This window comes from Salmo salar, chromosome 26 (genome assembly GCF_965601325.2).
Source record: "Salmo salar chromosome 26, fSalSal1, whole genome shotgun sequence".
In the NCBI taxonomy this organism is placed as follows: Eukaryota; Metazoa; Chordata; class Actinopteri; order Salmoniformes; family Salmonidae; genus Salmo; species Salmo salar.
Genome location: NC_138316.1, coordinates 20,561,678 through 20,574,187, shown reverse-complemented (window position 1 = coordinate 20,574,187; position 12,510 = coordinate 20,561,678). Strand labels below are relative to the sequence as shown.

At 43.9% G+C, this 12,510-nt stretch overlaps 1 protein-coding gene across 2 annotated transcripts in view; it reads right to left on the bottom strand.

The window, feature by feature from the left end:
- Positions 1-45: 45 nt before the first annotated feature.
- LOC106587337 (unconventional myosin-Ie) overlaps positions 46-12,510 on the bottom strand; it is a 52,734-nt gene continuing 40,269 nt past the window's right edge. The window contains exons 16-29 of one of the 2 annotated variants that reach the window (XM_014175644.3): positions 11,820-11,901; positions 11,305-11,411; positions 10,524-10,622; positions 9,500-9,644; positions 6,769-6,883; positions 6,423-6,592; positions 6,181-6,326; positions 4,450-4,596; positions 4,067-4,224; positions 3,863-3,952; positions 3,555-3,768; positions 3,192-3,227; positions 1,696-1,865; positions 46-1,538 (exon numbers count right to left, since the gene is read on the bottom strand). In XM_014175644.3, the coding sequence (XP_014031119.3) occupies positions 1,462-1,538; positions 1,696-1,865; positions 3,192-3,227; positions 3,555-3,768; positions 3,863-3,952; positions 4,067-4,224; positions 4,450-4,596; positions 6,181-6,326; positions 6,423-6,592; positions 6,769-6,883; positions 9,500-9,644; positions 10,524-10,622; positions 11,305-11,411; positions 11,820-11,901 (1,756 nt within the window). In that variant the 3' untranslated portion in view covers positions 46-1,461. The remainder of the gene's footprint in view (positions 1,539-1,695; positions 1,866-3,191; positions 3,228-3,554; positions 3,769-3,862; positions 3,953-4,066; positions 4,225-4,449; positions 4,597-6,180; positions 6,327-6,422; positions 6,593-6,768; positions 6,884-9,499; positions 9,645-10,523; positions 10,623-11,304; positions 11,412-11,819; positions 11,902-12,510) is intronic. The other variant, XM_014175645.3, reaches the window with a different exon arrangement.

Below are 12,510 nucleotides of genomic sequence, written 5' to 3'. Positions count from 1 at the left end.
CCATACAGGACCACAAACTATGCCTGTTAAAAAAAAAAGTCCAAGTTGTTTTAGGGCTTTAATCAATCCATATTGATCTGCTACAGCGCAATTAGACTACATTCACGGTAAACGCTTCATGACGGCTCAATCTGAAGTCACCTTTTGAACACGGCTCTTCCAAGCTACTTTGGTGATATGGATTGAATCCAGCCCTTAATGATGTCATAAATGGAATGTGTGAATGCAAAAGCTGTGCCAACCAGCAAGAAAACATGAGGTCAATGGAATTCTTCCTTTACTTTCACCTGAGAACAAATTCCATAGTCTTATGACCCATACTGTGCACTAGTCTACATGTAATAAAATCAAAAGCAGAATTGAGTAGAAAATACAATTTAAGTGAAATTTAACACAGTACTGACAATTCCTAAATGTCAAGAGATGTACATACAGTATAGGTAGAATTTTTATAATGCATTTTAGATCTATGTAAACAAATTATCCTCTGGTAACTAGGCCCATCACTAGTTTGGCAATCTTTCAAAATATCCAAGAATTACTAGCTGTGGCAGGAGTAACCAGTCTGTCCAAGTTAATACATGTAGCTACTGATAAAGTGCTTATAAACCACAGACAATACAGAGTACAGTACACTGTGGCCCAAGATTTCTAGGGATATCACTCATTTTGGAAATAAGAGTAGGGGATTCCTGAAGACATTTACCTATTGAAAGTTACACTGCATTTCCTTTTCCCAAAAGTGATTGCATCTGTTTAGCTGACCAATAACAATTTGCATTGTTTTGAACACTTGGTTATCAAACAAATTTGATCATTGTTTTTCTGGTGAAATGCATTGCCGACATTTATAAAATCACAGTGCAATGAACTATTAAAATGTCCATTTTATGTAAATGTCTTGTGTCAACATATAGATTTTTATAGCCAATACATCTAAATTCAGCTTAGCAGCACAACTCCCCTTTAAACAACTATCTGAAACAGAGGCTTCTTGGAAACAACCCCGAATTCATGTTGAAACCCTTTCATTTCCAAAATTAGAAATATGAAAAATGTAATTACAACCTGGTTCCACATATCATGCATATGTTATATGCATCCAAAATATCACCTTATAACCATAGCGAAGTGAAAAAGGGAGGGAGAATGTAGAAAGCTATATAAATACAATAAATAGTTTTGTTCAGTGCTCACAGGGATTGTGTAGCGATTTGCCCCTGGACAAAAGTATTGTCCTCAGATCCTCAAAAATAGAACTTCATTGCAAGCCTGACACTCGTCTGTCCAGAATAACAGGACGTTACATCCAGAAGAAGGCTACAATGCAGGAGTGGTGAAAAAAATATGTTTCTCTTCTCTCACAAAATCCGTTTTGTTTGGTAGCTCTATCTCCTCCAGTCAGTAGAGGTGTGTACTCCTCTCCGGGTGATTGACAGTCAGCTGTTATTCATGCAGCTCCTAGATCTTGCTGACGTAGTTGTTGGGGAACAGGCCTTGCTTTGCCCGTAGCCTCCCCGTCCACCAGCCAGAAGCATCTGATCAAGAAAGAAACTTAGCTTACAGTGGGACCAAACTGTTACATCTTTTAAAGTGTGAAAGCGTTAAAGTACAAATGTTTTATGCACCCAGCACCAAACAAAATCCAATAATTCCCTTTGTGCGATGATGTGATTTCTGCCTCCTGTGTATTACCTTCCTTGATGATGTCGATGACGTCGTCTGCATTGAAGCTGAGCTCATCTGTGTCCTGAGCATCATAGGCATAAAGGGCTTTGCACTGGGGCACCTGGGGCTTGGGTTTGGGGGCAGGTTTGGGTCGCCCCCCTCCTGGGGGTGGTCTACTGACTGACTGTCTTTGGACACTGAGGAATAAAGAGAAAGACAACAGGAGCGAGCCTTAGTTATCAAAGAAAAGAAAGTCTCCTATCCTTCATTAGTGTGACACTATTCTACTGGCTGACTAGAACACTACAGTCAGTCATTAGGAAAGCTGGTGATTGTGTGGCTTTAGCAAAGGATGTGAAGTTATCGATATTGGGATGAAAAGAACATACCATGTGAGTTTGTGGTAGTTATTATTGGATTGGTATGTGCTTACTCCATTGTTTCTTTCAAAGACACCTGACTAAATAGAATTTGATATGCACAGTTCCACCACAAGATGGCGGGCCATTCCATAGATTTGTCTCAGTACAACACTATTGGTGCCTTTCCATTTAGGATTTACCCCAGTGTTTAACCCAGAAGGCTCAGACTTTTCTGTTTCCATTTATGCGGGCCGGCACCCGTGTCTCACTGGGCCATGGCTCCGGCGGACCTGCTCTGACTTGGAGCCGATGCAAGTCCCTGGGTACTTTTCAGCTGGTACTTACAGTACATAACAATGGCTAACAGTGAACTTTAACACCTTCTCATAAAGCAATAGTCTTGAAAGATGCAGAGGTGGTTGATTATGCGCACCACAAATCTTTAGTGTCATACTAAAGACTAGTTATTGTGGAAACACAATAACACTAGAGCTCACGTTAGCATAAAGCACTGGTAACCCCATGGTGTGGGGGTAAATCTCATTGGAAATCACCACATGGTAGTATGGAGTATAAAACACTGGAAAGTAGTTTGTAAATACAGTGAATTAACTTGAGAAGGCTAGAGATGAAAAAACACACACAACCCCTTCACGAAGTCAACCAATAAGCAAACTATCACACCAAAGGAATCACCAATGAAAAAGTAATATCTTGCTTCCCCAAGATATGTATCCAGGATATCTCAAAACCATTGAGATGTACCCAATGGAGGTTTTCCGTGTTAACTGACACCAGACCCAATTTTGGGAGAAAAAAGTAAGCCCAGTAATTTGCAAGCAGTGGGATCTAGCGATATTATATGACAATAGATTCCATATCAGGAATCCATATCATGCCTTTGAAGGTATAATTCTGGAGCAAAATAACTCAAAATAACGCATGTTACTGGGCTCAGACTTTTTCCGGTAGTTTCATCCAATCAGATGATAGGTTTTGCCTTCTTCTGATTCAACATCAGCTGTTAGAGATGTCTACAAGCAAGAAGGAGAGCATCTAGCTACAGGAGAGCTAGGAAGAGATACACATCATGCCAGTGAGCTGCGCCTGGCTTGGCTAAGGCCTGAACCATCACCCAACACACCGCAAACACTGACTCACATTCCTCCATTCGAAGCTGTCCGGGTGCCTCCGTTACTATAAAGGAATACATCATCCAAGTTACAGCAGGACACTGTGTGTGTGTGTGTGTGTGTGTGTGTGTGTGTGTGTGTGTGTGTGTGTGTGTGTGTGTGTGTGTGTGTGTGTGTGTGTGTGTGTGTGTGTGTTTTCACACACTGAAACAACACTGCACCATACTGACACAAACACACCCTCATACACACCATGTTACACACCATACTCATCCTCAGTATTTACATGTTTATGTAAGAGCAAACATATCTGTATAGTAAGTCATTATAGTTATCAGTCCTTAGGGCTCTGTATTGGGGGGTAATCAGGGCTGTTGATGCCAGTACTCACCCTGCCGCACCCTGGTCGGGGACCTTCAGACAGTCCAGATTTGGCTGGTTGGGCTTAGGATGGCTGCTGCCTCTCTCCTTCAGAATGACGTTGTTGGGCAGGAAGGGGCGGGACCCATTGCCTGTTGACGGAGGCCTCTGATTGGAATGCTGTGAGGCGTTCCTCTGATTGGCCATGTGGTTGGTGTTTTTCGGACCACCATTCTGATGGGCAACTGTGACAAAGAGGAAGATGGTTGTCATCAAGTGTTGCTAACTGCTTTATTATGTACAGGGGTGAAGGCCTACACCAGCTAATGATTATTCTACCTGGAGGCCCAGGGGCAGCCCGTGTGGGAGTGTTCTGATGGGTTCTGGACACGCTGGAGCGACTCTGAGTGAAGCTCTTCTTGGTGGGACCTACAAAGGGACTCTAAGTCAGTAAACAGCATGTTTCAGACAACACTAAGAAAACACCATGTCGATTGAATCCTGATGTGTCGGGATGGTACACACTACTCCTGTAATACTCACGTGTGTTCTTGGGCAGACCGGCTCCAATGCTGACCTGCAGCGTCTTACTGGAGGGCTTTGTGACAGCCACGTCCCCCTGGCCCTGGACAAACATCACCTGTCTGGAGCCGCCTCCACTCAGGAAACCCCAGTTCTCCTTCTTCAGCTTCAGCTCCAGTCTGAGAGACAGAGCAGAGAGATCTCCCTTACAACCACTGACTCAAACCATCCACTGGAAACTGCCAGAGAAATGTCATCCGTTATCTCAGTACCAAATCAAAAGCAGTGTTTCCAGAACAACCCCAGAGTATTGTAAATCATGCTGACCAAAGCTTTGTCTACTTCCACTCCACCCATATATCACACTGTCTGTTTAAAGGCATGTTTGTGTTTACAGCACGTACGTGGTGCCAAACTTGAGCGGCAGCTTCCTCTGGGTCCTCTCCTCGAACCTGCGGGCCAGCAGGCTGATGAACTCGGTCTTAAAGGTGCACTCCAGCAGGCTGTCATACTCCTGCTCATGCAGGATCAGCAGGTCGTCCTGCATCGTGCTGAGGGACAGGGACAGACCAATCAGTTGGGACTGGGGAGAAACCTTGTGACATGAACTGTAATATGACAGATATGAATAAAGTTGATTTGAAGTTTGAACTGATATGTTGGAGGAGAGTGATTGTGAATTTGACATTCGATTCTATTGTCACAAAACATAGTACATCTGCATGTAAACGCCAAACGCTCCAGATGAATTCTTTTATTTTACCAGGCAGGTCAATTAAGTACAAATTCTTATTTACGATGACGGCCATTTTGTTTTGTTGAAGTCACCAGTAAAGACAAATAATACTGACAGCATCAGCCCAGAGGTCAGGTCAGGTCAATTATTACGACCCACATTACTTCATGACCCACTAAGTTTAACATTTGCATATAACCAGCGAGAGACAACGCAGCAGGTAACTAAGGAGAAAGGGAAACCTGTTCCTGCAACTCACACAGCGATGCACTGTTCCCCTCAATGAACTAAAGTCTTCTCCAATGAGCTTTTTACAATGCCTGCTTTCCCTCCCAGCACCACCTGGTTCATATTACCCACAACCCCCCACTCAATCACACAGACTCAAAAGCCACGTCTGTGCCTCTACAAAGTCTTCTACAATGTCCCCACCAAAAACAAAACCCCATGCAAATCATGTGCAACATTCAAACAGATAAGTACTGAACAACAAGCTATATGACAATACAAGTCCTACAGTTACACTCACAGTCTAGTTGAGTGTTAAACACGGCTTTGACCAGTCAAGTTTTCTTTCTTTTTTCCTCACTGGTTATATGCAAATGTCAAGCTTAGTGGGTCACAGAGTAATGTGGGTCGTAATAATTGACCTGACCTGACCTCTGGGCTGATGCTGTCAGTATTATTTGTCTTTACTGGTGACTTCAACAAAACAAAATGGCCGTCATTGTAAATAAGAATTTCTTCTTAATTGACCTGCCTGGTAACATAAAGGTAGAATAAAATAATTACTCTGAAGCGTACTATGTAGTTGTGTTGAGAATGTGTATTCAAATAGCCTTTACACACCCACACACACACAGGAGCAGACATATACAAGAGGTTTGAATCTCTTCCATGTTTGTAATACCCCATGTGTGACATTTAAAGGAACATGGGGACTTGAGTGATCGTACATCCAGACTTTGTAGCTTTTACATTTCTGCATATAGCTGTAGCTTAACATGGTGGGTTTCTGTGAGCTGACAGAACAATCTCATGTGTAATGGGGGACTGATTCCTGAACTGTTTATCAAGTTTCTTATTGAGACCCAGTGAGTAGTATCTTTTGTACTTGAAAATACAGAAACCCAGATACCATGAATGTACAACCGTTTGGATGACATCACTGACAAGACCAATAGTCTCTATGTACAGTACATTGTGCATCTATTTGTGACCGCTGGTGAAAGTGTTGCATTTTAACTAGCTGACTTTGCGAGGCCTTGTGTCTGATACTACTCACTGTGTGTTCTTACTGCCTAAGGGGAATAAACACTAAACAGTCAGTATGGGGCTAAGCAGACCCTGCCAGCCTCTCCTGGCGCCTAGGACCTGGGTCATAATATCTGGGTCTTACCTGAGAGACACAGCCAGGATCTTCTCCACATCAATCCGCCTCTTCAGTACCTCGGTCACCTGACCTTTCTCAGGGCCCTGCTTCACCTTTTCTCTCCCAATCAGGTACATACACTTCGGGGTCAGGATCAAGTCTCTCTTAATGCCCTGGAAACACATATGGACAGAGAGGAGACAAATGGTCATTGGACTAACAATATCAGAAACAAACAAACAGAGAATTCTGCTGCTCAAGACACCCACTTTGAAGCGGCGGTCGTATTTTGTGACTTTGTCAGCGAAGTCAATCTTTTCCCTCTTGGCCAGGAACTGTCGTAGCTCAGGCCTGTCGTCCATACCGAGGTAGTCCCCCACAAAGTTCCTGTTGAGGCTGTGTCTCCTCCTCTCCTTCCTGTTCACCAGCAGGTCAGAGGCTGGGGACGGACACACAGAGACAGGCAGTCAGACAAGAATGCATACATACAGTCTCAATTCAGTTCATTTTCAGAAGCATTAGACCAGAACCTTGATACTATTTCACATCTAAGTTTTAATATTAGTCATGACGATTGGGCTATTTAGTTTTTTTCAAAAAGTGATTGTCACTCACCTTCCTCCCTCATCTGAACGTACTTCTTGCGGGCCACATACTTGCGCCAGGCTTTCTGGATGGCCCTGGCATGGCTGTCAAACTTACGTTCCCTTGTCTCCTCCAACAGGAAGAGCTGTAGAGAGAGGCACAGATATGAAAACATTTATACCTGAACAACCTGTGAAAGCAAAACATACTGGGCATACCTCATATATTAGTAGACACACCCAAATACAATGACAGGGATGACTGTACAGACATACTGTTAATGCCTGAAGAAATCTGAATATACAAACCACAATTCCAAGTTGTCAGGTTTTTTCAGATTCCTATGAGTATATAATAGCATAACAATATAATGTTCTCTCCAAAGCGAAAGATGGACTGTTTGGATAACACTTTGACTAAATGGGTTATGGATAGATAAGCCATCCAGTGGAAGGAGCCTTGCCTAATACGCTATTTTCTCCAATGTCCAGACCCATGAGTCCAGATAGTAACAGTACTATGGGTGGGTGGGCCATCAAGTCCTAAGCCCACCCTGGCTCAGCTACCTCCCTCTCATTTCCTGATGGCCCCCCAGACACCCAGCATCAAATCTCCCCACCCCTGTCCCAGACTAAACATCATGCCCACTCACACGTGCCCAATGCAGCCCTGGCACTGCCACACCCCTTGCACTGCCACACCCCTGCCACAGGCCACACAGGCTCGCTCATGTCCTATCACTTTACATCAAATTACCCTTTAGTTACTAAACACATTCAAACTAGATCTGAATGTCAAATCAAATCCAAGTGTATTGGTCACATGCACACGCTCCTCAACGCTCATCAACAATGTAGTAAATAACAATATCGATCAAAAATGTTAAGTTTAAGATTTTAAAAAAAACAAACAAAAAAAAAACAAGTACGAGTAGTAAGTTCATAATAGAACAAAAAGTATGATTGATTTAACGAAAATAATGTTTTATACATGTTATAAGGAAATGGGGAAAAAAACTATAGTGAGGATATGAATGACTATGAAAGGAAGGAGATGACTGTTAAAGAGACTGCGGAGCCAGTGTTTCATCTGGGCTGGGAGTGTGTTTAAGCCATCCAGACCTTTAACTCTAAGCAGCACCTGACAGTGTGACACCTCTGACAGACAGTGTCTCACAGGGCTAACCGTCTACTCTGAAGAGAGAGTGATTCTACTCTTGGCCTGGACTCAAACTATGTCATCTAATTGCATGAAGAGAAAAAAAATGCTTTAGCCATGAACTAATGACTTTGTGTCAGCATCTTATCAGAGGGAGGTTTGTTTTGAGAAGCCTGGCAGCTGGGTAATCGCAGGGTCCGCCCCTGTGTGTTATTTGTGTTTCATAAGCACACCTCAGTCGCATGGGCTCAGGAGGGCAATGTGGGGGAAGGGGGGATGGGGAACTTGGCAGTCTGCTGCTGGAATCATACCAGGCCTGATTCAGGACTATGTAATGTATCTTCATGTATGTGTGTACAGATGTCAATAAGTGATCTCACGGGCTAGCCACAAGCACGGCTTTCATTGGAGCAGTGGGAAAAAGTGCAGTTACGGTGGAAAAAACTGGAAACCTGGAAAAAACCCTCCAATGTCCCACCACCTCCTTGACCACAGACTCGCACTGGTGTATGAGTTCCAGTGTAGTGTTGACTCAACAGCTCTAACGTGGGCACCAGAGCTGGTCTAACCCCCTCCTTCCTGCTCCCCAATCACACATATACTGACATGTTCCTGAATACTACAACCTTTTATGGTGATCAGTCTAAAAACTCTTGAGTCTTGGATTTCTCTCCCTGACAACAGAATTATTGCATGCCAACGCACATGTCAACAACACCATGGCAGCCTGTAGCCTATGAGCGATCTAATTCTACGCCTGTTCTAACCTGTTAGAAGAACGTTAGGTAGGTGGCATTTTAATTTGGATGAAGGCAGGTTGGTGGTACAGGGGCGGTCAGAGAGGTGTGGTCTAAATGTATGTAGGCAGGTCAGAGAGGTGTGGTCTAAATGTATGTAGGCAGGTCAGAGAGGTGTGGTCTAAATGTATGTAGGCAGGTCAAAGAGGGGTGGTCTAAATGTATGTAGGCAGGTCAGAGAGGGGTGGTCTAAATGTATGTAGGCAGGTCAGAGAGGTGTGGTCTAAATGTATGTAGGCAGGTCAGAGAGGTGTGGCCTAAATGTATGTAGTCAGGTCAGAGACGTGTGGTCTAAATGTATGTAGGCAGGTCAAAGAGGGGTGGTCTAAATGTATGTAGGCAGGTCAGAGAGGGGTGGTTTAAATGTATGTAGGCAGGTCAGAGAGGGGTGGTCTAAATGTATTTAGGCAGGTCAGAGAGGTGTGGTCTAAATGTATGTAGGCAGGTCAGAGAGGTGTGGTCTAAATGTATGTAGGCAGGTCAGAGAGGGGTGGTCTAAATGTATGTAGGCAGGTCAGAGAGGTGTGGTTTAAATGTATGTAGGCAGGTCAGAGAGGGGTGGTCTAAATGTATTTAGGCAGGTCAGAGAGGTGTGGTCTAAATGTATGTAGGCAGGTCAGAGAGGTGTGGTCTAAATGTATGTAGGCAGGTCAGAGAGGGGTGGTCTAAATGTATGTAGGCAGGTCAGAGAGGGGTGGTCTAAATGTATTTAGGCAGGTCAGAGAGGTGTGGTCTAAATGTATGTAGGCAGGTCAGAGAGGTGTGGTCTAAATGTATGTAGGCAGGTCAGAGAGGGGTGGTCTTACCGACTCAGGTGCTTTGATGAAGACCTTTGTGCGTCCAAGCTGGAACTGGTCCTGGTCCATGTTGACTGCACGTAGGAGATGAAGAACACCCTGCTTCTCATCTCCACGCCATGTAGGCCACGACTCCTTAGTCAGGATGGCATACCTGAGGAACATAACGAGGGAGAGAGTGAGAGATAATTAGATGAAGACAAAGAGGAGAGAGGGAGATTGAGAGAAAAATACACAACCAAACCCTCCTTTTGAATTTTGGACATGTTGTTGCAGCATTTGTGAGGGATTAAGTGAGTGAGCAAAGTAAGGCCTATGCCAAATGTAAAGGAGCGGTATACTATTGCTATCTCTGTCCTATATGATGCAAGGGAGAAGAAAGAGGTCTGGGGCGCATTAAGAAAATACATTCACCACAAGTCTAACAATACAATAACCAAACTCTAAACTCTGCCTTGCTTTTTCACAATGACTCTTATACAGTATGTGTATGATACAGTAAAGCCTACAACAGAAGCCCTGAGCTCTCCCTGTGTTCTATAGCAGTAGTTCTCATCAGGAGGCTCAGCACACAGCCTGTTCCTTCGAGCCTGCCAACACGAATATTAGCAAAGTGAGCACTTCCTGATTGCCTGCAAATGCCGACCCTGTGTCCTTTTCCTGAGAGAGATGAGAGAGAGACCGCCCTACCCTATACTGCCGACTGGGATAGGAGCATACAAAACCAACCGCTGTCATTCTGGGGGGGAAGGGCAGATCGTGTCACACGAAAGTGACTCATACATATATATATTCTTAATTCCATTCCTTTACTTAGATTTGTGTGTATTGGGTATATGTTGTGAAATTGTTAGATATTACTTGTTAGATACTACTGCACTGTCAGAACTAGAAGCACAAGCATTTCGCTACACCCGCAATAACATCTGCTAAACACGTGTATGTGACCTATACAATTTGATTTGATTTACACTGAAAGTGTGAATTCATTCATTCCTTTATGCCACTCTTCCCCCAGAAGGAAGGGCCTTACCTGTTGAGGAACTTCCTGAAGACTCTGCGGTAGGCATAGCCAGCACGCCTCACCCTGATGTTCTCCTTCAGGCCCAGGTACTCCACTTGGTGCTTTACCCTGAGGAAAGAAGAGAGAGAGGGGAATACAGGGTCAGTCTGGCTGGGATGTATGAAGGTTGGTCAGATGCCTCAACCAACCCTTCACCACAAAGATATAGCAGTGAAGATGTTCATCTGTCAGCATCTACCTACCTCCATTTCTAAGATAAATCTAAATAGATAATTGTATTTTATAATGAACCTTATGGTGGGGCTATAAAGTAATTTATATTTTCCAACACTAAGGATACTGTAAGAAACTAAAGAATCTCTTTATGCACCCAGGCTTCCTGTGAAAACAGCAGTTCCGGTGCTAATTAGGCAGTCCGGCCTGAGCCTGAGCCCAGCTCACTGCTGCTCACAAAAGGAAGGCCATTAGGCCCAAACAACACAGCACTCTGCATCAGTACATCTCGTACCCAGCCAGGGAAGAAAGAGCGGGAAGGAAAAACAGAGGGAGTTAGTGTAAGAGTGTCTCAGAGACTTCCTCCATCACGCAGTCTTAAAGAGGCCAGAACAGGGAAATACAATACCAGTGAGTGATTCACCAAGCAGACCTAACAACATTGAGTTGTTAATATCAATTGGCAATCTCCAGAACGGACTGTAAATGATGTAGTAAAAAAACGGTTTAGTTTGACACACATTTCAAAGACTATGTATTTTGCTGTTCCCTGACATTTCAGTGTTCAGACACTCACCGGCTCTCCTCCCAGTCCTTGGGCTTCTTGGTCTCGTTGGGTTTGATGCAGCGGATGTAGTGAGGGGTGCACTTCATCAGCGTCTGGACCAGGTCATTCGCTTGTTTCTGAACGGAGAAAGAGGAGGAAGAAGAGGAGGAGGGAGAGGATGAAGAATAGTTTGTGTTTAAAACATATCAACTGTATCTACATGTTGTTTTTGAATCCCTGTTTGTAATCCAAGCTGTAGCGTTCAGGGACACAGCACAGACGAGACTGATTACAAGGTGGTATCTTTGTGCTTGAAAGATACTGATGGGTGTCAGAGAGAGAACCTGAACCCTGATTAAAACTGTCATCACGAGAACACAGCGACGACACTAAAACAACACTGGAGTGAATGAGCTTTTCATCCGCAGGCTCTGGATTTGCACCTGACAGAAAGTGATAAGGTCAGGTAGGCGCGTGGCCCATAGATACACCCATGTCACTGATGTACGGCGTACAAACACACGTCTCACAGCTGCTCAACACACCTTGATTTTACTGCCCGCTGTCGTCGGCCGGCCTTTCTTTTCGGCGTTGAGGTTATCTGGAAACAGGGCCCTGATGAAAGCTCTGTAGAGGAGAACCAGGTGTAATAAGGACTGGTAGACAACATTGGTAACATATATAGAAGACCAGGCTAAGACTGTTCTCCACTTTAGTTTCCTTAGAAGCAGCAAACTCAGGTCTGTGGAATCTCTGAGCTGGCTGCCAGTGGCTCAGCTCACATTGTTGTTTAGCTTCAGGGAACTGAGCTGAAGTTTGAATAACTGTGGTTTTTAGCTGCTCTCCTGCCAAACTGTGACATTTACTTCCTCGAAAATGTGCATTTTTATTGCACTGTGACTGGAAAGTTATACCAGCAAATATGGTATTTTCTTTATATTCATTCCTTTTAATCATGCTACAGTCAGAATGTCCTCACTCACAACATGGCCTCTAAACCCATGATGGATGTGTGCTGGTCAGAATGTAGCACATAGTTGCCAGCATTCCAAAACCTCAAGAACAGTTCTGATCTCAACCTTTCTGTTTATCACTTGAAGTGCTCAAAGTGCTCATTTTGCAGTCCTCAAATAAACCTGTTGTAAATAACAACAAGGTTCAAGTTCAAGAAATCTACTGCTTAAGGAATTATTTATTTGTTGTTGACAAACATACAAGTCAAGTAAAAACAAATGC